Source organism: Zonotrichia leucophrys, chromosome 7, assembly GCF_028769735.1.
Source record: "Zonotrichia leucophrys gambelii isolate GWCS_2022_RI chromosome 7, RI_Zleu_2.0, whole genome shotgun sequence".
Classification (NCBI taxonomy): Eukaryota; Metazoa; Chordata; class Aves; order Passeriformes; family Passerellidae; genus Zonotrichia; species Zonotrichia leucophrys.
The window spans coordinates 19,432,641-19,459,069 of NC_088177.1; the positions used below are offsets into that span (position 1 = coordinate 19,432,641).

The following is a 26,429-nucleotide window of genomic DNA, read 5'->3' on the forward strand; positions in this document are numbered from 1 at the left end:
GGTTTTTTCCTCATCTAAATGAGTAAACAGTGTTAGCTGAGAACATGGAGGTGGAACTTTTTTTACTGATGAGGCAATGGTTGTGCAGACACACAGGACATTTCAGGGTATTGGTGAGAATCTGCTGCAGAATAACATGGGTTTTTCTGTTTCTTGCTCTCAGTTAATGATGGCTTTAGTTCATTCCTACAGCTGCAGGCATCTTTCTTTAGATAAAAATGAACCTTGAGGTTAGACAAATGATAGCTTTTTCTAAGCTTCGATACTGGTTGTATCTAAATATAAGTTGTATACTTCAGACTCAGTTTCATATTACTCAGATTTTCTTTCCCGGGATACAGTTGAATAGTTTTGAACTTAGTTTTTGTGAATCTGCTTTACAGTTGAGAACCCTAACTTGTGAATTTACAAATATGACTTTTGTGGGTTTTGGGTGTGGTTTTTGGAGGTTTTTTTAGCCCTTGTTTTCTCATCTGAATTGCAATTAAATGTTGGAAATACTCAACTGAATTTTCTGTTGACTATGGCATACTTACAAATGGAAGATTCTGTCATACAATTTCTAATTTTCCATGCTTTTCTTGCCACTTCTCTCCCTCCTAAATATGACCAGACACCTAGATCTTGCTACTGCCTGGTTTTCATCTTTTGCTTTGGCTTGCTGTAGTCTCTAGCACTTCTTTCCCAGAATTCAGCTTGTTAATGTGTTCTGCCCTTCCCATCTCTGTTGAGGCCTCATTTCTACACTGCAGAGTCTGTCCTGCAATCTCCAGTTTTGGTTCAGTTTTCCCGTATTCCTCTTCAGCTCTCTGCAAGCCTCCCAGTAGAGGCCATTGTTTTGACCTACTAGTACACTGTTGTAACATGAGCTAGAGCTTACACATTTCTCTGTCTTCGTTGGTTTTACCTTGGTTTATTCACCGAGTAAAGATTTAATGGAATCTTGTTATTTGTGTCCTTATATGAAACACATCTTAGAGGAGTTGTTCTGCTCAGCTGCAAGAATGTTACAGTGTACCCGGCTGAGTAAACAAGAAGGTCGAGACCAGAGCCATAGCAGTTGTTTACTTTCAGGTGCCTTGAGGTAGTGAGAGAGTTCTTTGCTGGGTGCTGGACTTTCTGGTGTATTCCAGTTGACTGTAGTGGACATCTAAACTCAGTCTGAAAATTAAGGAGAAAAATTGGTTGGTTTTAGTTGGAGGAAAACTCAATTGTTTTGTCTAAGGAAGGGTAATAGTAAAGCCTACTTGTGTAGCTGCAGACCTGTCAACCTTAATGACCAAGGTTTTGCAGTAGTTTTGAAAGATATTACTGTAGGATAAGATATTACTCTTGGGTAAGAGAGAAGACTTTGTGTATTATATTCCTGCTCTGCTTGCCTAAGCTGTTTGACAAATGATAGGAGTAAAGAAAGTGAATTCATTTTTGCAGCATCATACTGTACATTTCTTGTGGCAAGCACTTTAGGGAAGTGCACTCATTGGGATTAAAAATATTTTCATTTATTAGACTTCAGTAGCTTGAACGTCTTGGGCTTTCTGAGGTTTGGTTTTGTAAAACACCACTAATTCTGTCATTCTGCTACAGTGGAACAATTTTGAATTACCAGTGAATAGTTCTCTTCAAATTTATTTGAGAATGATAGGCAAGATTATCTTCTGGAGGGAGTGTACACAGTTGGGCGGTGTGTCTGTTCTTAGTGCGCTGAGTCTGTTCAGCCCTTATAATGAAACATGAAATGCAGGTGAAGCCCCAGAGATCAGTTGCAGTTCTGGAGAAGATGACAGTGCCAGCTGTGTATGGGAGAGATCCCATGAATGTCCTTCCTGGGGAAAAGCCTGACCAAAACAGAACAAAAATGCAGGTTGTATGTCTTGATGCCAGAGGAGCTGGTTGGGTCTCATCCCTTCTCACTGCTTTGGGCAGCCCACTTGTATGAAAAAAGCCTCAAGTGGAACTGTCAGGGAATTTTGTGAGTTCAGTGGCATCCTGGGCTTTTCTGCTGCTTGTTTTCTCACAGTAAGTGTTAGTTAGATAATGTTTCTTGGTTCCTTTCATACCTTTCAGTTAGTTATTGGTAAGCATCTATATTTGTTCCATTTTGCTCTTCAGTCCCACTGTTGCAGCACCTGAACTTCTGCTGCCTTTGGAGGTTACTCTGCAAGAGGTGGTGTGTGTGACCCCAGGTCACCTGTAGCAGCTTGTGGTGGTCACCTGTACACAGAGACTGGTCAAGACGTGGCAGCTTCCTTGTTATTTCCCCATGTTATGGACTTCATTGATCTGTGCTCTCTGTGTTTGCCTTGGGTTTGTTCTGTTCATTTGCTTTGCTTGAGACTGGAGTGCAGAAAGATTTTAATTTCTAAATAAATCCATACTAGTGGTGGGATAGGAGGGTTGATATTTATCACAAATACTAGAGAGATAATCAGGCCAATTAGAAGAGATCTAATATTTAAGTAGCGTCTATTTGATGAAACAGCTCCATTGTTTTTCATCAGCCACAGCTGTTGTAACTGTTATCTCTATGGAGGCAGATCTCTTGTTATGTAGGTCACATCAAGGAAAAATAGCAGCTGAACACTTGCTTCAAGTATTGTAGGGGAAAGTGCAATGAAAACATTGTATATGTTCCCATTGAAATGTTTTGAAACAGTAAGAATTGTGTAGTAGACTTTGAATTTGTATAAAGACAGGTTATAAAGGTGGAAAAGTAAAAACATATCCAAACATCATTCCCCCATCTGAATATAAATTATTTGAAAACAGAATTTCTTAAATGAGTTTTTAAATCATAGGAAAAGAGAATATTTACAGGCTTTCTGCCTTGAAATGAGCAGCTTCCCTTGAACTTGAATAGTAAACAGGCTCTTCAGTTCTCATTCTCTCTGTTTGTTCAGCAAAATAGTCTTCCAGTTGCTTTTTGTTTTGTTTGTGGCTGGGAGGAGAGAGAAGTAGATTCTGCTTCTCCAGTTTTGAAGCTGTCTGCTGCAGTGGCTTTTGCAGATGATGTGGCTGACTACGTACACTTCCTGATTTATATTTTTTTTTTCACATCCTTTCTGTTTCCCCTTGGTAAGAAGAGAGAAGCTTCTTGAAGAGGAAGAGTAATAACTGAGAAGAAAAACAAACAGGGAGGATATGGCAGCTAATTCTAAGGCAAATAACATGTTTTATTTTACTTTGGAAGCCAGTGTAATTTTTAAGGAATGGCAGTTGTGTTACCACATTGTCCTATAGTGCACACAAAGGGAATAGTTTTGAAGTCATCTGATACAAACAGACCCTTCAGTGTGCTGTGTGGTGGTGGTACTAGTCAGAGAATTTCTTTGATACAGGAGTCTTAAGTGCAAACTCACAAACATGTTTGCTGCTACACCCTGAGAGCAAATCTGCTGTGAGCTCAGTAGTAAGGTTGTATCATTGTTGGTACTTGTAGAAATAATAAAGCAGATGAGGTTTCCTGGCTGCTTTGTGCGAGTGTGGCTGATTATAGTGCCAGTAATTGTTTCCTTATAGTTGAATTGAAATATTTCCCACATATTTAGTGTGTACATTTCTAATAAATTTGCATCAGGATATTTAGTGTAGAATGTCACTAGGCTTAGGTTCTGTCCACTCCACTGAAATCTATTCCCAACAGGTTTTATTAGTATTTCTCAGATGTATTTTTAGTAGATTGCAACAGCTTAGAAATTGAATTTTGGTCTTTTGGTGTCAGTGGCTTTATTTTCTGACTAGCACTCAGACACTAATCAGGCACAATTTTCTTTGCCTGTAAATGAGTTTATGTATAATACAAATACTTTTAGTGCAGAATTAATGCTAAAGCACAGCAAGAGAGGACAGATGACTGAGTTTTTCCAGTGCCCTTTTATAAAGCTTCCATCTGATTTCTGAATCATGCCTGCTGTGTTGTAGCCATGTATTTTAGGACTTTCTATTACTTATAGGTAAGATTTATGCATAATTATTTCATGTATGATTGAAATTCTTTTTGTGGGGAGTAGATGAGATGATAGTAAGCTTAGCTCATTTTGATCTCAGGATTTGCATTTTTCATCTCAAAATGTGTGAACACATATTCATCTAAATCCTGGGTCTTTGCTGCTTATCAATCTCCTAAATTTACGAACCTCAGTTACTGTTTTGAGGAAACTTTCTTCAGTGTTTATTCTTCATGGTTTGTGGTGTAGTCTTTTACTGACACTTGACTTAAGACATCATTGACTGATGAGATAGATACAATTTTTTATTTTTAACAGTAGTCTTCCTTCTCATATTAATTCTAATTGTTGCTGTATTTAACCTTTTTTGTAAGGATTCCTCTCAGTATCAAAATTGTTCTGAAATAGGATGCCAGTATATACACTACAGCTGAGGTGTTGCAGAAGATACAGCACCAAGCAAATATGAATGTGGTTACCATGTAAAGGGAGGAGATGTCTCAATTGGCTTGTAAAATGTAAATCATTACCATATCAAAGCTGACTTCTGAATGTAAGGGCTATGCCATATGTCATGTGCTGGGTGATTGAAGCATACAGGTTTATAGTGTCCCTTGAAGCACTGTAGGTGAAGGACTAGTGGGAAGAACTGTAAGCTCAGCATTAAACTGAAAAAGTTCAACCCAGTTTTTCTTCATTAACCTTTATATATAGATAAACAGCCATTTTTATTTCTTCTACACCTTCATCATTTAAGAGATAAATGACTGTTAGAGTTTTAAAGGAGTAAATAGTGGTGTGTAAGCACTAATGCAACATTTGTGACATAAGAATGTTTTTAAGGAAACCATAAAAACAGATTTCAAGCTTATTCAAACAGAATAGAGCTTGGAAAAGTGAATTTAATTTCCATATTAAAAGTATCTTGTTGTGTACGTAATAACATAGTTCCAATTTGATATGATTTCTTGTAGACTGTTTAGATGGATAAGCTCTCTCTTGATTTCTGTGTAATCAAATGTTCTTGCTCCAGCAGACAAATCAAGGCCCCCTTCATCAAGCCCTTCCAGCATTGTTCGCCGCACCTCTTCCCTGGACACGCTGGCTGCTCCGTACCTGGCTGGACAGTGGCCTCGGGATAACCACGGGCAAGCTGCTCCCTGTATGAGGGACAAGGCCACACAGGTAGCACAGGTTTTTGTCTTGGGAGCACCTAAGTGTGAAGACAGGATTTAAATGTGAGAAGCTTTTTGCTTGAAAACATTCACTTTAGCTTTCTTGCTCACAAGTTCCTATTCACTTTCAAATTGCAGGAATCCTACCTTTGCTATTGCATGTGGGAATTATTTGCATTCTTTAAGTAAAGGCTGAGGACTGTAGTATCTTTTAGGTGTTCCACTTCCTTCTTGCCTCAGGAAAACACTAGTGCATTGTGCATCTGTATTCTTATTGTTCTTACAGGGTGCAGCACAGTAGATAGTGCTGGAATTAAGTACTGTGTACTTTAGATTTATATAGAGAACTTAGTGAGGTATCCTTATATGTATGTCTGGCTCCAGCTCTTCATCCTGTGCTAGTAAAAGCCCCATAATGTTCACCTGGATTTTGTGCACCAAGTATAGAATTATATGCATTGAAGGACTGCCTCCTTGAACCATGAATGGTGTTGAAATCTAGCTCAACTGCAAAGTATTAAAAAATACATGATTTGTCAGTAAACATCACCTGCTTAACCAAATGTCACAAGATCTAAAGGTTCAGTCCCATGCCACCCGTAAAAACAGAACCAACAAACAATTGAATGAAATCCCTATTCCTGGAACATGGTTTCAGCAACAAGTCTCCTGTAATTCCAAAGAACATAAGCAGAATGCAGTTGGAAGAGGATCTCATAGCATATGGGACATCCTTGTGTTTGAACCTCTGTTAGGTATGGTAACAGTAGAAAAAATGTGTCCATATAGTTTGCAGTGTTTAAGAACATGTAGGGTGTTGAGCAGATGAGATCTGCAGTGTTCATGTGAGGCCTTTTTGAGATCCACAGCCTTTTGTGGGAAGGACCTCAAAGAGCAGATCAGTGGAGAAGGAAGGTATTTTGTAGGGAAATATGCCCATGTGGATAAGGTGGAATTAGGAGCTGGTGAAGAAGAAAACTTGTTCCTCAAGTCCTTTCTCTGCAGGAGAATGAATTAGAAAAATGGTTAGAAGACAGGGTGAAAAAAAAGCAAATTGAAGTAAGAGGAGGAGAATGAAGGAAAGTGTATGATATAAGATAGGAGGCTGTTTGTGCCTAGCTATTAAAAGGCATCATTAAAGGGCAGAACTAAACCCATGTGGGTGTCCTAACAATTTATTTTCTTATTTGATTCCTTAGAATAATACTTTTTACAAAATAATTGTATTTTTGTACTGCTGCCAAAGTGTTTGCTATGTTCAGTTGATCTTATTCAGGTTATTTTTGATATGTTCTGAATCATGGTTGGGGTTTTATAATCTGTATTTGCCAGATATCATCCTTTTTGGCTTGCATTTTGCTTTTGGCTTTTTTCTTCCAATTCTGACACGTGTAACTGCTGGGGTAGGGGGGCTTTTGTAAAGGAAATATATTTGCAAGGTTAATGGGAAGACTGTAAAGGGCATTAGATATTTCTGCAGAATGAGAACATTTAGTGGTGATTTATGGTAGTGTATTTCTGAGAGAACTAGAATGATCTGTTTGCACTTCCTGATGTAGAATTTATCAAACCAGTAGGAAGTTTAGGGCTACAGACATACATCTGTATGTCCAAAGCTGATATTGATATGACACTGATGAGGTATTACTGCCTTTAATCTTCCTGAGAGCAGCCACTGGAGCTAGGGACAAGTTTTAAATGTGACTTAGAATGGTTAGTTTCCCAAGATAATACAGGCTGCCCATTTGTACTGTTCAACTTCTCTGAAAATGTGGTATTTGGATGAAGTTTCACTGGTGAGATACTCTGGTTCCAGTGTAACTTCAGATTTCACAAAATCTGACAAGAAATGAATGTGTTCTGATTCTGAGAACAGGAATTGAATTGGCAATGTTATAAAAGGCTTTCATGTTGAGTAAGCAGGGTATCTTGATTGTATGGAGTTATGGCACAGGGAGCAGAGCCATTCAGAGGCAGACTGGGAAGAGACAGCATTTAGTGGCACACTGCAGCTTGCAGGCCTTTCTAGAAATGCCCGTGGGTCATGGCTGAGAGCTGTGTAAGGGACCCCAGGGCATGCAGAGACTGTCTCTGTCAGACTCCTCCTGCAACTGAGGATTTTGATGAAACCTGTCTGTAAAACTGAACTGAATTGTGTACGTGGAGAGTAGTTGTTGGATGATGAATAGGTGTATTACTGAGCATCCAAGGGTCTGGCTAGAATTCATACCTGCACTTACTAAGTGCTCATAAAACAGGTGTTAATCATCTCATCTTTTTTGCTTTGAATGAAACATGTTTCTCTTAGAAGTTAAATGAGACAACTACTTGGTGTTTTTTTAATTCTTAAATAATTCATTTTGATTGGAAAGTTTTTGCCTCTTAAGACTTTTTTTTCTGAAATGTTCTACTGTCTGTAATAAATTCAGCCTTAAACCCATTTCTTTGTAATTCTAGAAAGTGGGAAGGATGTCGTGCATGGTAACAACTAATAAGCAAGTAGTAGTACTTCAAGAAACCAGAGAAATATAAATCCCACTTTGCCTATTGGTTATTTGGTCTATTTCTTGATAATAAATGTAATAATCAAAATTTGGGGAATAAATAGGAGAAGACTTGTTAAAATAGTATTGCATTTCTGTTTTGATGTACGGGTTTCCTATAGTTCAATCTGAAAAGATTTCTAACTATTTGTTTTGAGGATGAGCATCAAAGCAACTTTAATGCTTTAAAATGAATCAGATATTAATTTATTAAATAATTCTTGAATCTTGAGTCAGTCTTGAATATAAATTAAAGGCAAAGACTAATTAAAGTGTTAATTATTCTCCTGTAGGCAAGTGTAATGACTGCGCTGAGTTGGGAAGCTAGAATTAGTAGCTAAAGCTTACTGTTCCAGGAGTTAGAGGATAGGATGATACTCCTGACTGACATTTGAGAATTGATTAGACAAAGACTGGTACTTGGAAATGGGGGTTATTAATTATTCTATTTTATTATAAAGATCAGTGAGTGCTTTTCTAGAAAAACAGATTGTAATGGATTCTAGTTTTGCTAGGAAATAGGAATTTCAAAGCAACCCTGTTAACTTGATTATTCAGACTTGTCTTAGTTAGTTTTTGATTTGGAATGATGAAGATTAAAAAGTACTGATAATGGAGGTTTCATTTATATGCAACTTTTGTCTGTAACTGAAACTGGTGGGGTTGCAACCTGTATATTTGGGGCTAAGGTTCCCTATTCCCTGCAAAATAGGGGTTAATACCACAAAAGACTTGAGTTTCTGTGATACAAGTGCAGCTGGGCTAGGAAAGGTCAGCATGTGGCTTCTGCAAGCTGTTAGTCTCATGTGTAAGAACAACCAACCATGGCACACTGGAGATGTGAAGACTTGGAGGCAATCCAAGTTCTTCTGGATAGGAGAAAGCGAGATATCCAGGAAATGAGGTTAGCTAGATCACTGCTGTGTGCTAAGAACTGCTGGGTGGCAAGAGTGAATTTCAAGGAATTTGCTGTCTCTTTCAGTGTGTAAAGTACTTCCAGAAATTCTTCCCCTTACTTCCTGTGACTGCTCAGAGACTGATAGATGCTACTGTCTGTCCTCTTAGTGCCTTTACAGTTCACTGTGTTTGAGGACATTGCTGGAGGTGGCTAGGTGGGAACACAAACTGCCCATAAAGCAGTATCATGCAGTATTATCTCAGGCTTGCCTGTGCATTTCCTTACGTGAGATACTGTGTGTCTTAATGATACCTTGCATGTCTCAAAACTCCTTCACCACAATATGTTGGTGAGGTTTTTTATTAAACACTAATGGCTCTGTTGGTTCAGTGAAACCAGCTTAGTATTATCTATGTTGCTTTCTGCTTGGCCTGGGCCAACTGTGAACCTGGAACCCTCTGAGGCATTAATAAATTTATTCTGTGCTTTGCAATAGCTCTAGTGGTGCTTATATGCTTTGCTTTCCTTCTCATTCTCGAGAGCAAGAACGTGATTTTGAAGCTGTGCTGGTGCAGGCTTTTCACAGTGCTTACACCAAGCCACCCTTGCTAATGCTTCAGAAATAACAAGGTCAGCATCTGTGCAGGAAATCTCCCCTAGTTCACAGTGGTTCTTCAGAGCTCTGTAGCTGCCTGTGGTACATCTGGCTGTGAGTACTGCCTTCTGCTCAGTCATTTGGAAGGGAAACTAACACATCTCTATATTACACTAGGTCTGAAAGTTGTGGGTTTGGGGTTTTTATTTATATAGTTTCACTCTGGTTTTTTGTACCTTACCTGTGAGAGAGGCTTCTAGTTAGTTACTGTTCACTTTCAGTTCTGAATCTAGCATATCTTAAATGTTCTCTTTTCTAATTTGTCTCAAATTATTCTGCCAGAAAGTAGCAATTACCTTTTTTAATTAGTCCTGTAATCTTCTTGCTACAGACAGAAAGTGCCTGGGCTGAAGAATATTTAGAAAAGAAGAGAAGCTCACACAAACGTTCATCATCATGGGGCAGCAATGAACAGCTCAAGGAGGTCAGAAATTACTTGAGAACTTTGGATTAAATGTTTTTTTGGTATGCAATGTTACCATGATGCTTCAGGAAGGCATGAGTATTTTACTACTTTGTGTAATTATACAGATGGTGGGCTTGGTACAAAATATGAAATTGCGTTTCATTTGCTATCTGAATGTGTGGGAAAGAAAATGTTAAATGTGGGTGACATTTTTTCATCAAAGAGGGAAATAACAGCAGTGACCTCACTACTTTCAAATTTTATGTATTTCAAGTTCTTTGACTAAACCTCTAGAGGTGTCTTCTGAGCATCAGCTGAACTGCTAGCCAGCATACTAGATTTGAAAGAACTTGAATGTAATCTAGTGCTGGCAGTAATTATGAATGTTATGGTAGTAAATAATTTTAACTGAAGTGATGGAATAAATGGTGAAATTACCTGTGTACCTGAATACACGTGTTGAAATCTGACATGAATTTTTCCTTTGTTAGATTGCAAAGTTGCGTCAACAGCTGCAGAGAAGCAAACACAGCAGCAGGCATCATCGGGACAAGGAAAGGCAGTCCCCTTTTCATGGCAACCATGCAGCCATTAACCACAGTCAGGTAAGGCTGAGTGCTTTTGGCCCCTATTGGGTACCTAATACTACTTTTAGATCCTTTCAAGGTTGTGATTTGTATTAGAGGGAACTTAGAAATGCCACAGACTCCTATATGTTGTAGCTGTAGGTGAATTTTATGAAATAGAGCTTTCTTTTGGCTGCTTAAGTGAATGGTAGCCCAGATCTTTTGGTTACTTGGGTGAGCTGGCTTTGAACTCCCACTTTCAGATAATTTCAGGTAGTTAAATATGTCCTTGAAGCAAGGTTTTTAAAATGCATTCTGCAGGTTGCACAAAAGGATGACAGCTAAGTTAAATCTAAAACTACAGACCATCTTCATTACATGTTGCTGTGACAGTTACAACTTTGCACATAGAGTATGGCATGGAGCAAACTGCTGGTAAAACTGTGTACTCTAATGAAGGGTAGCTTTTCTGGGCACATTTTGTATTGCCAAACACTCATCTAATACTGTGATGAGATTTAGAGAGTTTACCTGACAAAGGGCTACTCCATGAGATTGTGTTTACACACTTCATAAAATCATTCAACCTTTTTAAGATTTTGTATTTTTTTCCCATTTATTCTGCCTTGAGACTTCAAGTACTAATCCCTTCTACAAAAATTGTGATGGTTAGGCCACCACACATTCTGTGTGCAGTTTCAGTTTTATTTCAAGGCTTCTAATGAGGTCAGGTTGACAGAGGTGTAATATTTTTAGCTCAATTGATAGCAGGCGTAAAAAAATTAAAGGCTTTCAAAAACACAGATAATTTTTCAAGTGTGTTTTTGTTGAGTAACTTTAGGAATACCAATAGAAAAGTTTGGTAAGTTTTTTCAGAAGGAAAGTTTTTTTTCTCTCCCTGCTGATATCTCATGAATGTACATTTGATACACACAATTTTTTTGACAGTTACAAAACGAACAAATCCCTCGCAATAGCCTTGGCAAGGCAATGTAGTTGAAATAAACTAGGAAACTGTCAGTGTTGTGAATTGAGAAAGTAGTTCAGCTGTGAAACTTCTCTGAAAATCTAATTACATTCCCAATTACTCCTGAAATGACATTAATTGTTCCAACAAATATCATAATCTGATGACAGTTAATAAAAATTTTCATTTGTCATTCCATCCTTCTGGAAATAATTTAGGTCAGGTTTTTTCATTCTTTCTTTCAAAGTCAGGTATCTGAATGTGTTCTACTTCAAGAATGAAAATAAGAAAATAGTGTTTTGAATTTCTTCTACTCTGCTGTTCTTAACTCCTGCTTTGTATAAAAGTCATGAGCCCCTTTTGTCTCAGACCCTAACTTCTAATCCCTGCTGTAGGACATTTAGTTAGCAGTCATGGCTTTTCAGTATTTGTGTGCCTCTTGAATTCAGTTTGTCGGTAGTTTGAGTTCTCTGCTACTGGAAATATTTAGGAATTTTTTTTTAGAATTGTTTTTTGACGTAGCAATTTAGGAATTACTGAAGTGTGGGTGCAGTGTACTGTGGTGCTGATTTTATTGACTGCTCAAGTCAGAGCAGTCCAAAATTATGAATAAAGAAAGACAACTGACCCAATCCCTTTCTAGGGGTTTTGAGAAAGTTCATGAAAATCAACATACAACATGTGTCAAACTTTTGGTTAAAAAAACCAAACCAAAAGAAAATACAGAGCAGCATACTTGATTAAGGTGTTTTTTTCTGAATTTGTAGAACTTGAGGACATTTTCAACCAAAAAGTATACTGAAGGACTTTTGACGTGGGCCCTTTAGTACACTGGAGAATTACATGCATTTAAATAGGTTTGCTTGGCATTCTACAAACCTGTGGGTTTCTGAATGCTAAGGTATTGCCACTTTAGCACAGATCATCTTAGTGAGTTTTAATTTCAAAAATGAACAACAATGCTACTATTCTGAAAATTACCTCCCCAAATTATGTATATAACTTTTTAAACAGCATGATAGTTTTATTATTTTGTTTCTGCTATGGATGTCTTTACATTCTACCAAATCTTGTAGTGCCTGAATAAAATATTGTGCAAAGGATAATTAGTTTTTGGGCTCGTGAAACAAACTATAAAATGTAAGTTGAAGCAAAGCAGCTTTTCCAGGACTGTTACAAAACAAAACATTGTTTTTCTTGGTGAATTCTGTGCCAGTTGTGTCAAGCTACTTGCAAAGGGAAGAAGTTAAAGAAGGATTCAAAGACTAAGTCAAGCGTTTAGATTAATGGCATTTAGCAGCTGTTTTTTAACTCAGTGAAAATCTATAGCTGTAGTCATCAAGGGCAAAGTTCCTGTTTTCTCATTCTTTTTTTGAGAACTGCTAAACTAGAATTTTTGGCAGCAGCTCTGTACCTTCAGGATTTGTGGGAAGGACTGTGTGGAAACCAGAATTTAGTAATTAGAATATTTAGAAATTATTTTTTACATTCCTAGCTTGAAGGAAACTTGTGCTTGTTGACTCTAAAGGGTCAACAGATTTCTGAGCTCAAGGAGTTGGATTCCTGACAAGGTGAAAAAAAGTATTAGGAAATTGTGTCAGTAGTTCCTTTGCAGAGACCAGGTAAACTCTGTTTAACATTTGGAAAGTGGCATTCTCTTCTAGTTAAAAGAATAAATTTTATTTCCTCTTTTCTTCCATACTTAAACTTTATTGCAATTCTTGAATTACAGCAAAATTTTTAGTGGTTCTTGCTAGCTGAGCTTCTGATTCGTTGTTTATTTGTGCTTCTTTCTAATATGATTTTTGTGTGAAGAAAGAAATCTACACAATCTCTATAGAATAAGCTTGTTGGCTGTTCCTGACCCTCTGCTCACAATCAGGAAATAGTTGGGGAGGATCAAGCCCTTGCTGTTGACTACAGCTTTTTTTCAGAACAAATGGTCGTTTTGTTGTTTGTGTGGGTTTTTTTGTTATTCAGGAAATGTTCCTTTCTGTCTGTCTTGAACTGGAAGAGAAGTTTGCGGAAAGGTCATAGCCTACTCAGGTGATCTCAGGATGCTTCTGAGAACATTTTGAGTTAATTGCATGGTACTAAATCTGTGAACAGGAGTCAAAACAATTGGATCTTTTTATATTCTCAGTGTTGGTATAAGGAAGAAGCTAGAATTGAGGCCAGAACTGAAACCAGATGGAAGAATAAATGGATTATTTTTTTGCAACATAATGGTTTTTTCCTCAGTGCACTTTGCTGATATTGCATTTTTACGTGGCACTTTGAACCATCAAGGCCCCTGCTCCTTTCATTTTCCTAGCAACCCTGTGTCCCCAGTGTCTGACCAATTGATTGATGCTGAGATCGACTGCATGCAGTTCACAGTGTTGGGGGCTTGGTTTTTTTGGTGTCACTCTTCCCAGCTCACTAGGTGGAACATTCTATTTTTTGAGTAGAATTACCATGATACATTCAGCCTAGAGGTGGCTTGATGCAAAAGCATCACAAGCCCTGGGATTCTGTTTAGTTTTGTTACTTGTGAAAAATTGGAAGAGCTTAGAGCGTTTTTCCTGAAATGCCTGTGAACAATTTAGATTTGTCATCACCCTTTTTTCGTACCTCATGGGTGTATGCCATACCTGTAAGTCTCAGAACTGAAAAGTCTGTGCCCATGTGTTACTGTGTGAGCACAGTCATTATTATCCTGTGCTTGAGCATTCCTGGGTACTCTGATGAGTAGTGCAGAGCTGGTAGCCTATTCCTGCATGTCCATGCAGACCTCTGTGAAGGCAGTATTTGTAATAAATGAAGTTTCTTGTTTTGAGGCTGATTGTTCCACCCATGTCACGATACCTGCTTCCTTTTCCACCCTCTAGCACCCCGGGGTAAGAAATCATCCTCAGTCAGGTACAGAATATTATTTTTCCTGGAAGTGAAACATGCTGTACTGAACTGTATTGAACTCTACAGAATCTACTTTGAGCTCTTCAAATAGTAGCATGAACCTATGAATTTTTGTGGTAGGCAATCATATTTAAAGGTGAAGAATTCCCACATTTTGCTAATGGCTGCTGAAATCTTAAAGCATACTTGTGTTCTACTTTTTAACAAGCTCAGTTTGTCCTAAGAATGTGTATGTTGAATAACTGGGTGCATAAACAGCCTTTAGTGCCTGAACTTTTGCTGGTATATCTATATTGTTACTGCACATCAACCTTATTAATTTACTGGATTGTTGATCCAAGGCCTTGCTTGGAACAGAATTAGCAGGATTACTTTCTCAGACTTTTTTTGTGCTCTTCTTCAGTGGTTTTTTTCATCTTCAGGCCAGACTTGGGAAACTCTTTACAAGTTTGGCCACTATGAGGCTGTTTCATTTTTGTTGACAGAAACAGTGTGACGAGCATTTCCTGAACAGAAGCTTTTGTAGTTCTTGTGCAAGTCTTTTTTAAATGTTTGGTTTTGGGGTTTTTTTATGGCTAACCTAATGTTTCAGGAAAGTAGAACCAATATAATTCATGAGTTCTGCTGCTGTAGAGGTTTGTGATTGTGACAAGAAGTCTCCATTATGATCTGTGCTTAAAATGTCTTGTGTACATTAATTTTTCTGAGGTAGATTTTCTGCCAGACAAGCTTTGTGTGGTTTTTGAGAATGTACACAGGAAATTAATATGCTTTGGTGTCTGTCTGTGTAGTCTTGTTACTTAAAGGAAAAATTAAAATAACCCCCCCCAACAAAAGCAGACTTTGAAGACCAGATAATGCTGATCCTTCATTCATTAGAGGAGTTGCTTTCAATCATGGCACACTAGGCCACAGAGTTCAGGAATTTCATGTGGGAATTCTACTGTGACTTCAGTGTGTTGTGCTGTTCTTTGAGTTGAACTGATTTTTTGCAGAAAGTATTACGTTACCTGGAGTATACCACTGCTTAATGAGTATAGAATCTTCTAATGTTCTGGCAGGGAGACTTTTTTAACAGGAGGGCAGATGCTAATGGAGAAACTGGGAAATCTCAAGAAGTTGTAGTGTGCCAAAGGGAGCTCTGGGAAATTTCAGTAATGTGTTTTCTGAGAATGAAGTTTTTGTGCATATTTTGAAACACTGGATTTTTAAACTGTTAATCTTCCTTCTGAAGCAGCTAAATATTAACATTTGGCTTTGGGATTTTATTCTTTATGTGGAAGTCTCCCTAAGTTCTTTTGTCAACGTTTTATTCTGTCTTTATACAGTTAATACATTGGTCTTAATTTTTAACATAATGCAATCTTGCATTTGTGGAACGATTTTCCTTCTGCATGTGTCATGTTATTGCAGATGGCCACAAATTTCCATTAAAATATCATTTTAACATGGTTGCCATCCAACAATGAGTGATTTGTCATTGTGGTATAGCTCACTTTAGGAGAAATGCGAATGTATTTCAAAGGCTTCAAAATTACTTACATTTAAATGTTTACTGTTTCATTTTCACTTGTAAAGCTATGTCAAGCTAGAGGCAGACCATATCAAGGGAGATTTTGAGACTAGGTTATGTAGCTTTTACTGCAAGAAATTGGATTGGAAACAAAATTCAGGATGTCTGCCTTCAGTTCAAGCATCCATTCGAACACAATCAGTAAGGTTTCATGTAAGTCCTTGATACTCAAGTGTAGATGTGTTCTGCTTCAAGGGTCACTTTTGGGTAGAAATAATAACTTTGTTTTGTATAGAAATCTACATTGTTTTTTTATTGACTCTGTTCTTTAGGCTCACATCCCAAAGAATGCTCTCGTTCCTGTGATACCGATTACCAAATCAACGGGGTCACGGTTCCGAAACAGCGTAGAAGGATTGAATCAAGAGATTGAGATAATAATTAAGGAGACAGGAGACAAAGAGGAACAACTTGTTGTATGTATCTGCTACCATGTTTGGTCTATATAATTATTTTTGTTTCGCTTTGAGATCATAAACTTTTTTTGCACTGTTTTTGAATTGAATTTTTCTGGAATAAACTCTATTTATATTTTTATTATTTTCTTTTATAAGGTTAAGTTGATGAGTCTCTTGGAAAGCTAAAGGAATGAAAGAGTTAAAGCTTGAATCTGAACCTTTTCCTCTAAATAAGAAATCTCAGTAAAATAGAGAAAAGCAAAATGTCTGTTTTGTGAGTTTTTGTATTAATTTTTTTTTGCCCATGCTGAAGTATCCCCATGCTGGGTGAACCATAATTTGCCCATTTTTAATGTTCATTTTATTTTAGTGGTTTTTAGAGGTGGCTTTAGTATTAAGGTATCAGAAATACAGACTGTGAAGATGATTAAGGAACCAGAATGTCTTTGATATGAAGAGAAGCTGAGAGAGATGGGAGTGTTCAGCCTTGAGGAGAGGCAGCTCCGGGGATCTTATCAATGTACATAAACATCTCATGTGCAGAAATGGAGGGAGCTGGTCTCTTTTTAGTAATGCCCAGTGACTGGGAAAGGAACAGTGGGCATAAATTTAAAAATGTTAGGGTTTTGTTTTTGGTTTTGTTTTTTAATGTGTGAAGGTGTGTAAAGCCCAGAGCAAGTTGCCCAGCGAAGTTGTAGAATCGTTGTCTGTGGAGATATTAAAAACTTGACTGGACAGAGTCCTGGATACACTGTTCTACCTGAGTCTGCTTGAGCAGAGATGTTAAACTTGATAATCTCAAGAGGTTCCTTGAGGAATTCTGTGATGATGAGAAATCTTATAAATTGTCAGGTTCAGAAACTAAGGACAACATTTTAGCTTCTTTTGAAGTTGCATGTAATGATTAAATTTTCTTCCTCAAATGGTTTTATGAAACTCAAAAAGCCCCTCACCATTACTGAATTTAAAGCAATTGCTATGCAGACAAGAGCAGCTGTCTGATCCCTTTAATTCTCACAGCCTCAAGATATCCCAGACGGGCACCGTGCCCCGCCTCCGCTGGCGCAGCGCAGCAGCAGCACCCGCAGCATTGACACCCAGACCCCCGGCGGGGCAGACAAGGGCAGCAACAACAGCAGCCGCTCCCAGTCCGTGTCTCCAAGCTCCTTTCTCACCATCTGCAATGAAGGCAGTGAGGAAAGCCCGTGTTCTGCAGATGATCTGCTTGGTGATTCCAGAGATAAAGGTACTGTGTCACTTGAAAAGTTCAACAATGCTGAACTTGTGTGATGTGCGTAACTGCATCGGTAAAAGAGAGCGTTTGTTCCCTGCATCCATGGAGAAATGGTAGAATGTGGGCTTTTTTGTATGGTTTTTTGTACATGACCAGGTTTTTTCCAAATGCTCTGTATGTGTGCATGCATATTAATTAAAACTGCATAGATGTGATGAGGAATGTGCTTCCCAAAAAGCTTTTCTTTTAAAGAATAGATTGAGTATTTTAAGCAGGTTGAAGAAGCAAGAATGTACAGTATCAGGTGAAACAGCACAGTAGTTCTTTTGCTTGTGTTGGGTGTTTTTTATGATCTTGGCCAAAATCTGCAGCCTTACAGCATTTCATAGACATACCCATAAAAGTTTGTGTTTAGGGTTTATTTAGTTATTCTTTTTTCATCTGAAATCTTTTGAGAGATCCTAGGAGAATTTTATAATTCAACATAAACCTGTTCTGTTTTTTAAAGAATATGGCTTCTGCCCATTTCTTTTGGGTAGGTGGTGACAGTACAGAACCACAGATTTAGGTTTGCAGTTAAAAACTGAAAATGTCCAGGAATGACCAGATGTTGCAGAGGAGCCTGAAAATGTTATAAGAAGAAACTGAAGGAAAGAAATTGAAATAAGAAAGCTTATTTGCAAATGAAGGCTTTGAAGGCAAATGAAATATTTTTGAATTTCATAACACTGGTAATGAAGTGGCTTTAAATTCAGGGGGCATTAAAAGGTAGCTCTTGTGGTTTTTTATAGTGTGTCACATTTATATAATGAGCAACTCTCTTCCTGCAGAAAATGGGAATAATTCTCCCTTGCCAAAATACGCTACCTCGCCAAAACCCAACAACAGCTACATGTTCAAGCGTGAACCTCCTGAGGGCTGTGAAAAGGTGAAAGTCTTTGAGGAAAACTTGTAAGTTGATTTTTGCTACATAAGAAATAAGAATCTAAGAATCAGATTTATTATTGCTTTATTGATTTTGTGTCAGATAGAAGTTATTAGTCCAGTTGCTAAAGCCATGCCAACAACCTGATCTCTGTTTTTTGGTGTGACTATATATTGGCATATCTGTATATATTTTAGTTCTGAAATTTAGTGTTAAAATCTTGAGTGATGTTTTTTAAAAAACAGCATAATTTGAGAGGAGTCTCTTACCTGGCAGATAGTGGGAGAATTCCTCAAATAATCAGATAGGGGGAGAGGTAATAACAGGCTGTAACATCAGCTAATGTATGTTGCAGCTTGACAGGCACATCCAGTAATCTAGATTCTGAAGACCATATCCTTTTCAGCTAAATCAATGTAGTTGGGAAACTTCTAGTGACAGAAGAGTGAACTTGATCCTGAGTATTTGATGCTTTGATTATTCTGGAAAAGCCAGCTTTTGTGATTTGGGAATATTCTAGGAGGTTATGTTTTATTATTATTTCAAAGTAGTTTTTATACCCTTATGTCACTTGTATACTAGAATCTTAACCTACAGTTAAAAATTCCATCTTGTCACATGGAGTATACAAGGAGTATAGATAGGTTACAATTCTCTTATATTAGAGTGAAACAGTCTTCTGCAGAAGTTTCTACATAGCCATAGCAGTCCTCAGACACTGCAGTCTGATGAAGAAACATCTTTGCACATCTGTTACTTGAATTCCATGTGTATGTGGAATACATGAGTGTAACTATTTAAAGCTCAACCTTTTGTTTAATGTAATTTCTATTTGAAAATCCTATACAGGATTTTCATGTGGGAAGGAAATTTTACAAGTGGGCTTGAATTTTCTGGACACTGGGGACAATCAGCTAGTATGGAAATGTACCCTATCTTATAAGCAGGATTTCTTTTCACAATAAAGTATCTCTAGAAAAATACACTGGAAGATTGGCTTGCTTGGCTTAGTAAAACAAAGACAGAAGAGAACATGGCTCTTTTACAAACACAAGGAAGGGAAGGAGAGGTTATAGCTGAAGGACAATGCTGGCAACAACAAAAAGTGAATAAAAATTTCTGGTGGCTATTTTCAAGCAATAAAGAGAGAATTTAAAGCAGATTTCTATAGTTCTGTCTTGAAGTAGACTTTGGCTACTGTAAGTAGATTTACATTGCAGTGTTAGAGCACAGAAGGCATTCCTAAGCTATCCATGATTTCCATTCCAGCTCTGTTTTTCTTAAAGCATGTCTTGGGCTGAGTTTCATGCTGAGATGGCAAAACTGCAAGTCAGGATCTACGTTTGTGTTCCACACTTCCTTCCCTGAGTATAGATAGGTGCTTGATCAGGAAACCTACATTTTACTCTCTGCATTGAGTTTTTTAGTAAGACTGGGGTCATCTTCTGGGGAGAGTCAGGGCACACCCATGTGAACATGCAAAGAAGGCCAAAGTATAGAAAAGGGGAACTCCAGATGATTCTGAACTCCTTTGAGATATGCAGTATTAGGATCATTGCTATGCCAGCTTTCTTTCACAGGGCTTACTGTATAAATAGTGTCTGTATGTGGGGCAGAACTGGTTGGGTTGTGAAAGTTTCTGGAGAACATGATTGAAAATTCTTTCTCATATAATGAATATGCTAATTCATGGATAGGGTTTGTGATCAAGCATAAAGTTGATTTGGAAACAGCCTGCCCTAAGAGCATGCTGTTAGTTGCAGCACGTTTAAACAAGCAGTTTAAACCATCTTGTCATTTGCTGTGTGCTGTGAGTGTCATTAAGTCATTATTGAGTAGCTGAAATACTTCACATTGAAACCTCAACTTGTTTCTGGTGATGTGTTCAGCAGTACATCCCTGCCATTGGCAGAATTTGATTGTTCCATAAAACTATTGTGTGTATTTTATTTCTAGGCCAAAGCCATTGCACGAAATTCCAGCCTTCTATTGCCCTGACAAGAACAAAGTGAATTTCATTCCGAAAAGTGGCTCTGCTTTCTGTCTTGTCAGCATCCTCAAGCCACTTCTTCCCACACAGGATCTCACACTTAAGGGCACTACACACAGCCTGACTGTCTCCTCCAGCATGACGCCTGGTTTGTTACAGCCCATTTCTATGGCCTCCTTGACTACAAGCACAGATCAAGACAGGATCTCTCGTGGAACAAGTACAGTAATACCACAGAGCTCTCTGCTCCAGCAGCCAGGATGTATTGAGGAAGCTGAAGAATAATTTAGATTGTCTTGACTTTTTTCTGGGCAACTACTGGGAAAAAAATGGAACCAGTTGACCGGACCTTTCTGATCACACACACGCATCGTTTTAACAATTTGTGGCACTGCCATAATCAAAACTGTTTGCATAATTGACAGTTTGTAGCACATTGAGAAGTTCAGGAGGATGCAGCAGCTGATATGCTGTTGTACTTCCTGCTTTGGAAGACTCTGGTTCTGTTTCTCTTCTTCTTTTTTTAAACACTGGTGAAAACAAAGACTATCATAATCCTTTCCCATTTAAAGGACCAGTTGTTGTGATGGTGTGTGTCCTCTTGACTTTTTTTTCCCCACTAAAACAAGTCTCAAGATCAGCCAGCTGATCCCATTTACCATTGTAATCTGCAGAGGGAGGGGCAATCAGATGGTTTTGCAAGATGTCTTTTGTATGAAAATGTGTATTTTGTAACAAAATTTTGCCTTTCTGGTTTGTAGCAGATGGTGTTTCCTGGTGATGATCCCCCTACCCTTTTTTTTTTTCCTTTGGTAGGGAAGGATTTTTTATACTTTGCTGGCTTACAGCTCATGGGACCAAAGGATTGCTGAACTATTGCAGCAGTCTCAAATTATGTGACCTTGCTGAACAGCCTCAGACCTAAACAAAGCAAAACAAGTTAATACGTTTGAAACTTTTAAAAAGAAGAGTATGCAAAAACAGTGTTAGTGTATTGTGTAAATTTTTTGATATCAAAAATTTGTGCTTCTGGTAAGTCACATTCTTAAAATTCCTTCCTTCACGGAATTCCTACTAGTGTTGGTTTATTGGCTGGAAAATTGCATTTTAAAGCACTTGCCCTGCTATTGTTCTATTTGTCCATAGAATTTTTGTGCAGATGTAGGGGAAAAACATATTATCCTCTTACTCAGTATGCTTTCTTCCAGAAAATACTTGGCTCTTACAGGCTTGCTTAGATCCTTATGAGTCAGCCTGAATCATTAACCACTCTTGGTACAAATTTGCTCTGATGTGATTCATCACTGTATTATAGACCCTGGCCACATAATACTGAAATACCTGTGCATGGTTTCCTCCCTTTTGTCATAGTGGTGTTTGTGTGTCCGTTGAAGGTGATGGTTTGTCAGGCATGATATCTGTTATGCAGAAGTTTACAGCAGCAGATGTGTTCTCTCTTTTTGACTAGCAGCTTAGGCTGGCATGTAAAATGGGATTTTTTGATACTTGGTTTGTCCTGATCATGTGGCAGTTAATGATTGCTTTGAAATTACAGTGAAAGGCAAAAATGGGGGGGCAGGGGGGAAGGCAACTGCAAACAGAAACTGTTCAGGAACTTCACTGAGGCTTCTCATGTGTTCCTGGAGTGCATTACTTGGGTTTGAGTTAATACAATTATAGATACACAGAAAGCTCCAATGACCTGAATACCAGTGTCATAGTCACTTATAAAACAAATTGGTCTTGTACCTCTTTAACAGAGTTAGATTCAGTAATTTCAAAGTAAATGTCATTGTGGACAGTCTCTGGGTCTGAATATTGGTCTGTTACACACAAGCAGGTCTCACTGGCTTGCATATACACAACTTCCATCGACATAGTTTCCATGGATCAGTTGTATTCTCAGGTCTCCTCATAATGGCAACTATTTAAAGATGATATTGCGGATATAACAGTCTTGTTCAGTGCTTAAGATGATGAATTTGCTTGCAAACAATTTGATTTAGGGAAAAAACCCTTGCATGTGTGTGCAGATAATCATCACAATTTTGATGCATATTTGCTGTTCCTTTATTTCCTGTATTAGTAACTATGGCTGCAGTGTACTTCATTCAGCAAGTAAGTGTAAATCATGCTAGAATGTGCAAGTTCTCTATTTGTAGTATTTTTAAAATGTTATGCAAAAAAAAAAAATCAGTAAATTAAAATTGTACCAGAAGGTATGAAAATATTTCACCTGGTAAATTAGCAGACAAGAATAATTTGGCCTACTATCTATTTTCCCATGAAAATGGACAGGATTGTTTTTGAAGTAACAGTTTTGATTTACACTGACATTGGCTGTCACTTGGAGTTGTTGAGGAACAGAGCTTTAAAAATAAGCAGATTTGTGCACCAAACTTGTGTAATTTTGCCAGCTGATAGTTCTTTTCTAGGCTTTGTGGGTATTAATTTGTTTCTTCTGAAACAGTACAGTGCAATTTGAAGTCTAAAATGTACTGCTTTAGATAGGTTTGTTTAAACCTGGTGTGACTGATCCGGATCATATTCAGGTGAAGGAAGTGCTTTTAAGTCTCTTTTCTATTTCTGTAACAGTAGCATGTAAAGAACTTCATTGTTGCCAAACTGCCTAGTGCTTAATTAGGAGATCTTAACTGAATGGTTAAGAACCATTAAGAAGGGCTAAAGTTAACAAATAGCCTTTATTACAGCCTTGACACTTAACTGACATCACCAAAATGCATTCTGATGTTTGTTTTCATCACATTGTGACTCTCCCAAACAGCAGTGGGCTTTCTTACCGTAGGACTTTCTTTTGCACCTGTTGTTGTAGGACTTGAGTATCTCTCTGGTAGTTTACCTTGTATGTTATGGACAATGTACTGTACAAATTAGTGAGCTGCTCTGATAAAAAACCAAATGTAAATGTGTGAAGTTTTTGCTTTTGATAAAAGAACAGCATCCAGGACAACATTCAGTCTTTTTTATATGCAGGACAACTCTACTATTGCTGTGGCAGCTCAAGTTTATTACGAATCCACACTCAAGACTCAGAGTTAAGAAAATATGACAGCTCTTGTTCTGAGACCAGCTTTGATGTGTGCAGACGAAAATTAGCCTTAAATTTTTTATGTGCTGTCTTGTGCCATAGCATAGCTGTTAGCTGAAGTATTTAAATCGATTTGCAAATAGCTTTGAGAGTGCATGGAGCTTTTTAAAAATTCTTATATGTATAAAGTGGGATGTTCATTTTTGGAGGGAGCTGACCTGTGCATCACACAAGCACAGTTTTACTGAAAGAGTTCAAATTCTTTTGGCTTACTTAAAATCCTCACTATGCATAGACCTAGTCAGTTCCTCGATTGCCTACTTTGTAGCTTAAGAAACAGTGAAGATCTGTTTTTATGCACAACTTGATGCATTTGATATTGTTGTTTTCTTGGTGTGCTACGCTTCTAGCCACACTTAAAAGCTGGTGGTTGTGTTCAATAACACTGGCAGTTGGTTTTGAGATATACTAAATGCTGTTACTCCAGTTGTAAATCACAAGGGAGGAGTGCATTGTAACAAAGTCTGTGGTGACAGTTGTGATTATTAGAATTGTTTTTTCAAAAACTCAAGGCACAGGAGAAGAGGGCTCCTTTGGTAAAGTTTGACCTGCACCACCTATTCTTTCCTTGCTTGGTGCCATAATCCTGTAGCATTTAAGTACTTGGTAAAGTAACAGACAGTGCTTAAGTACATATATCTTGGGAACAAATTCTTGGTTTCAGGTATGTATCCCAAGTGAGCAAAAAAGGGAGTGAAAATTAAATATTACTTACTGTGGCGGTAAATAATTGCTGTGTTTGATTTACATAAAGCAATAGCAGCTCTTATAAAGTATGTTTAGTCTCAGGGCTATTTTTTGATTTGTTCTAAAATACAATTTCCTGGAATTCAGAGTCTGAGACTGTTGAAAAACACTGAGACTGAGTTTTTTGGGAAGAAGGAAACAAAGTCATATCCATTAACCTTTCCTCTGCCTTAGGCCAAACTGCTTGTTGCTTATTAAGAGAATTCAGTGGTAGCACAGTAATTCCCTGCTGAAGTATTATCTGTTCTCTCTCCCTGCCGTCTCTAAAATGCTGACTGATGTCTTCACAGAAACTCCGTGCCAGTGATGTCCATATTTCTTTGCTAAATGTTTCCTTGCCGAGTACTTGACAGCTTCTCCATCAAGCTGAGAGGGCAAAGGAGGAAGCGTAGGAAGTGACCAGAGACTTGCAGTTACAGAGATCATTCCTGCAGGATGACTTCATGGGTGTCTTGATTTCTGTTTGACTTACTGTGTGCATGCAAACAGGTCTGCTGCTTTGATTTGTGTGCTTGGAGACAGAGCTGGTATTTTTGAGAACCTTTTATTATTTTTTTCCCATGTACAGACTTGCAGAGCTGATCTCTTCCAGAACTGATGCACACTTATATGCATCTCCAGAGCAAAGCTTGTGTTGTTCTTACTTGTCCTCATGAGATTAGTATAACCTACAAAAAGGAAATAAAAGCACCCAAACACTTGAGAACATCAGGACTGTGCTTTCTCCATATAATTCCATAGTTCTGGTGTGTGCCCTTCATCAGATGACTTAGACCCAAGCCAGGTTGATATATGTTAAACCAAAAATGTTTGTTGTTAGGAAAGGCAATAGAAGGTAAGTCCTTCATAACCTAGGGAGGTGAAAAGCACTGGGGAACAATTGGTTTTACTGTGATCAAAGAGTTCTTTTTAGAATGGTTTTTCTGAATATGGGTATACAGGAAAACAAAGTTACCAATCACTGCCAGATGTACCTGTGTATTTCTTGATGTGAGCTTGTGAGCATTCAGTATCTCTGAAAATCAGTTCCACTCTTAGTGTTCTGTTTATGCAGAGAATGGCTTAGATGCATTGTTTGGAAACTGTTACTTTGCACATCAAGTGGGGGGGAGAATGTTAACTACTCACAAGTGTTCTGTGAAACTCCAGTCCTGTACCCCAGGTGAACTGCAGCAGTCTCTTTCTGAATGCTCCAAATGGAAATGGAGTCCCGTTACTGCTTGCTTGGTTTCATTGCATGTTGTCAGTAAATGCTTAAGGTATGGTCTTTGTTTAATAGTTCTTCTTTGGGATTTGTATTTGACTACAGAGACTTCTGTAGTGTTGACAGATCTATCTGAATAGCAGAAGAGGACTTGGCCTGATAACAGTGCAAATTAACATTTATTACACAAACTTTTGGAGCAACTCTCTTTGGAAGAATCTACTAAGCTAAAAAATGAAAACAAACCCCATAATCCATCCTAATTGTCAATGTACCGATAGTTGAGAACATAGCTTGGCTTCATTCTAAATTATTTCTTCTATTGAGATGTGCAATTTTTGAGGGTAGCAGTCAAGGGGTGTTCAAAACTGCCATTAGATTTGCCTTTGTATGAAACTGGCTGACATGTTTTCCTCTGTTACACTGTGATAACTTGTGGAGATGTTCTTGCTTATGTTGTACTGATAGGTTACTTGTTGCATGTAAAGCAATTTTTGTAAGCAAGAGGAATTCCAGGGATGTTCTGTAAAAAAGGGCCGATTCTGAGGTGATGTACACTGTTGTAAAACTGGAGCAGCTCAACTAATTTCAATGGAATTCTTGATTTACACTAGTCTTTTTGCTATGTGTAGTTATGCCAGTACAATTTTGCACAATGTTATTTGAATATTGCATTCTGACTTGTGAACTGTTTCTACTGAAAACAGTGAAAATTTTACAAACTGCAATAGCGGAATGTTTTTGGCCTTTTTTTTTTTGTTTTTGCCTAAAATAAAAAGTTGTCACTTGAAGTTCTGGGCTAATCTTGGATTTATTTTTAGTAGCAAGGGGTTTTTGTGTTTGCACAGTCTGGAGGTTTGCCTGAGAGTTTGCCCTGAGGGTAGTGGGCATTTACTACAAATAAAATAAGCACTTTTTAAACCGTTTTGGAAAAAAATAATCAGAAGGGAAATATTTGTTTAATTCATACCCTCGTTCCTCCAGTGCATCCTGGAGAACAGTTCTGAAAATTCTGCCTTTCCCCGTCTTCATCTTCAGTAAGTTTGGTCCGTTCCTGAGGACACTACAATTCCACCATTAGGGGAAGATGCCTAAAGTCCTGGATTTTGGGAACAGAAGGATTCAGCATGTGTTGTCCTTGGAGTGAAGGTATGAGACCAGGACTGAGGAAAAGCCCTGGATTTCTGCTGTTCA

General features: G+C 37.9%; 1 protein-coding gene across 2 annotated transcripts in view; it reads left to right on the top strand.

Moving 5' to 3' along the window:
• Positions 1–26,026, top strand: part of FAM117B (family with sequence similarity 117 member B) — a 28,489-nt gene extending 2,463 nt beyond the window's left edge. Inside the window, exons 2-8 of one of the 2 annotated variants that reach the window (XM_064718302.1) lie at positions 4,981–5,132; positions 9,550–9,642; positions 10,116–10,229; positions 15,901–16,044; positions 17,047–17,272; positions 18,091–18,211; positions 20,142–26,026. In XM_064718302.1, the coding sequence (XP_064574372.1) occupies positions 4,981–5,132; positions 9,550–9,642; positions 10,116–10,229; positions 15,901–16,044; positions 17,047–17,272; positions 18,091–18,211; positions 20,142–20,460 (1,169 nt within the window). In that variant the 3' untranslated portion in view covers positions 20,461–26,026. The remainder of the gene's footprint in view (positions 1–4,980; positions 5,133–9,549; positions 9,643–10,115; positions 10,230–15,900; positions 16,045–17,046; positions 17,273–18,090; positions 18,212–20,141) is intronic. The other variant, XM_064718303.1, reaches the window with a different exon arrangement.
• The last annotated feature ends 403 nt before the right edge of the window (positions 26,027–26,429 follow it).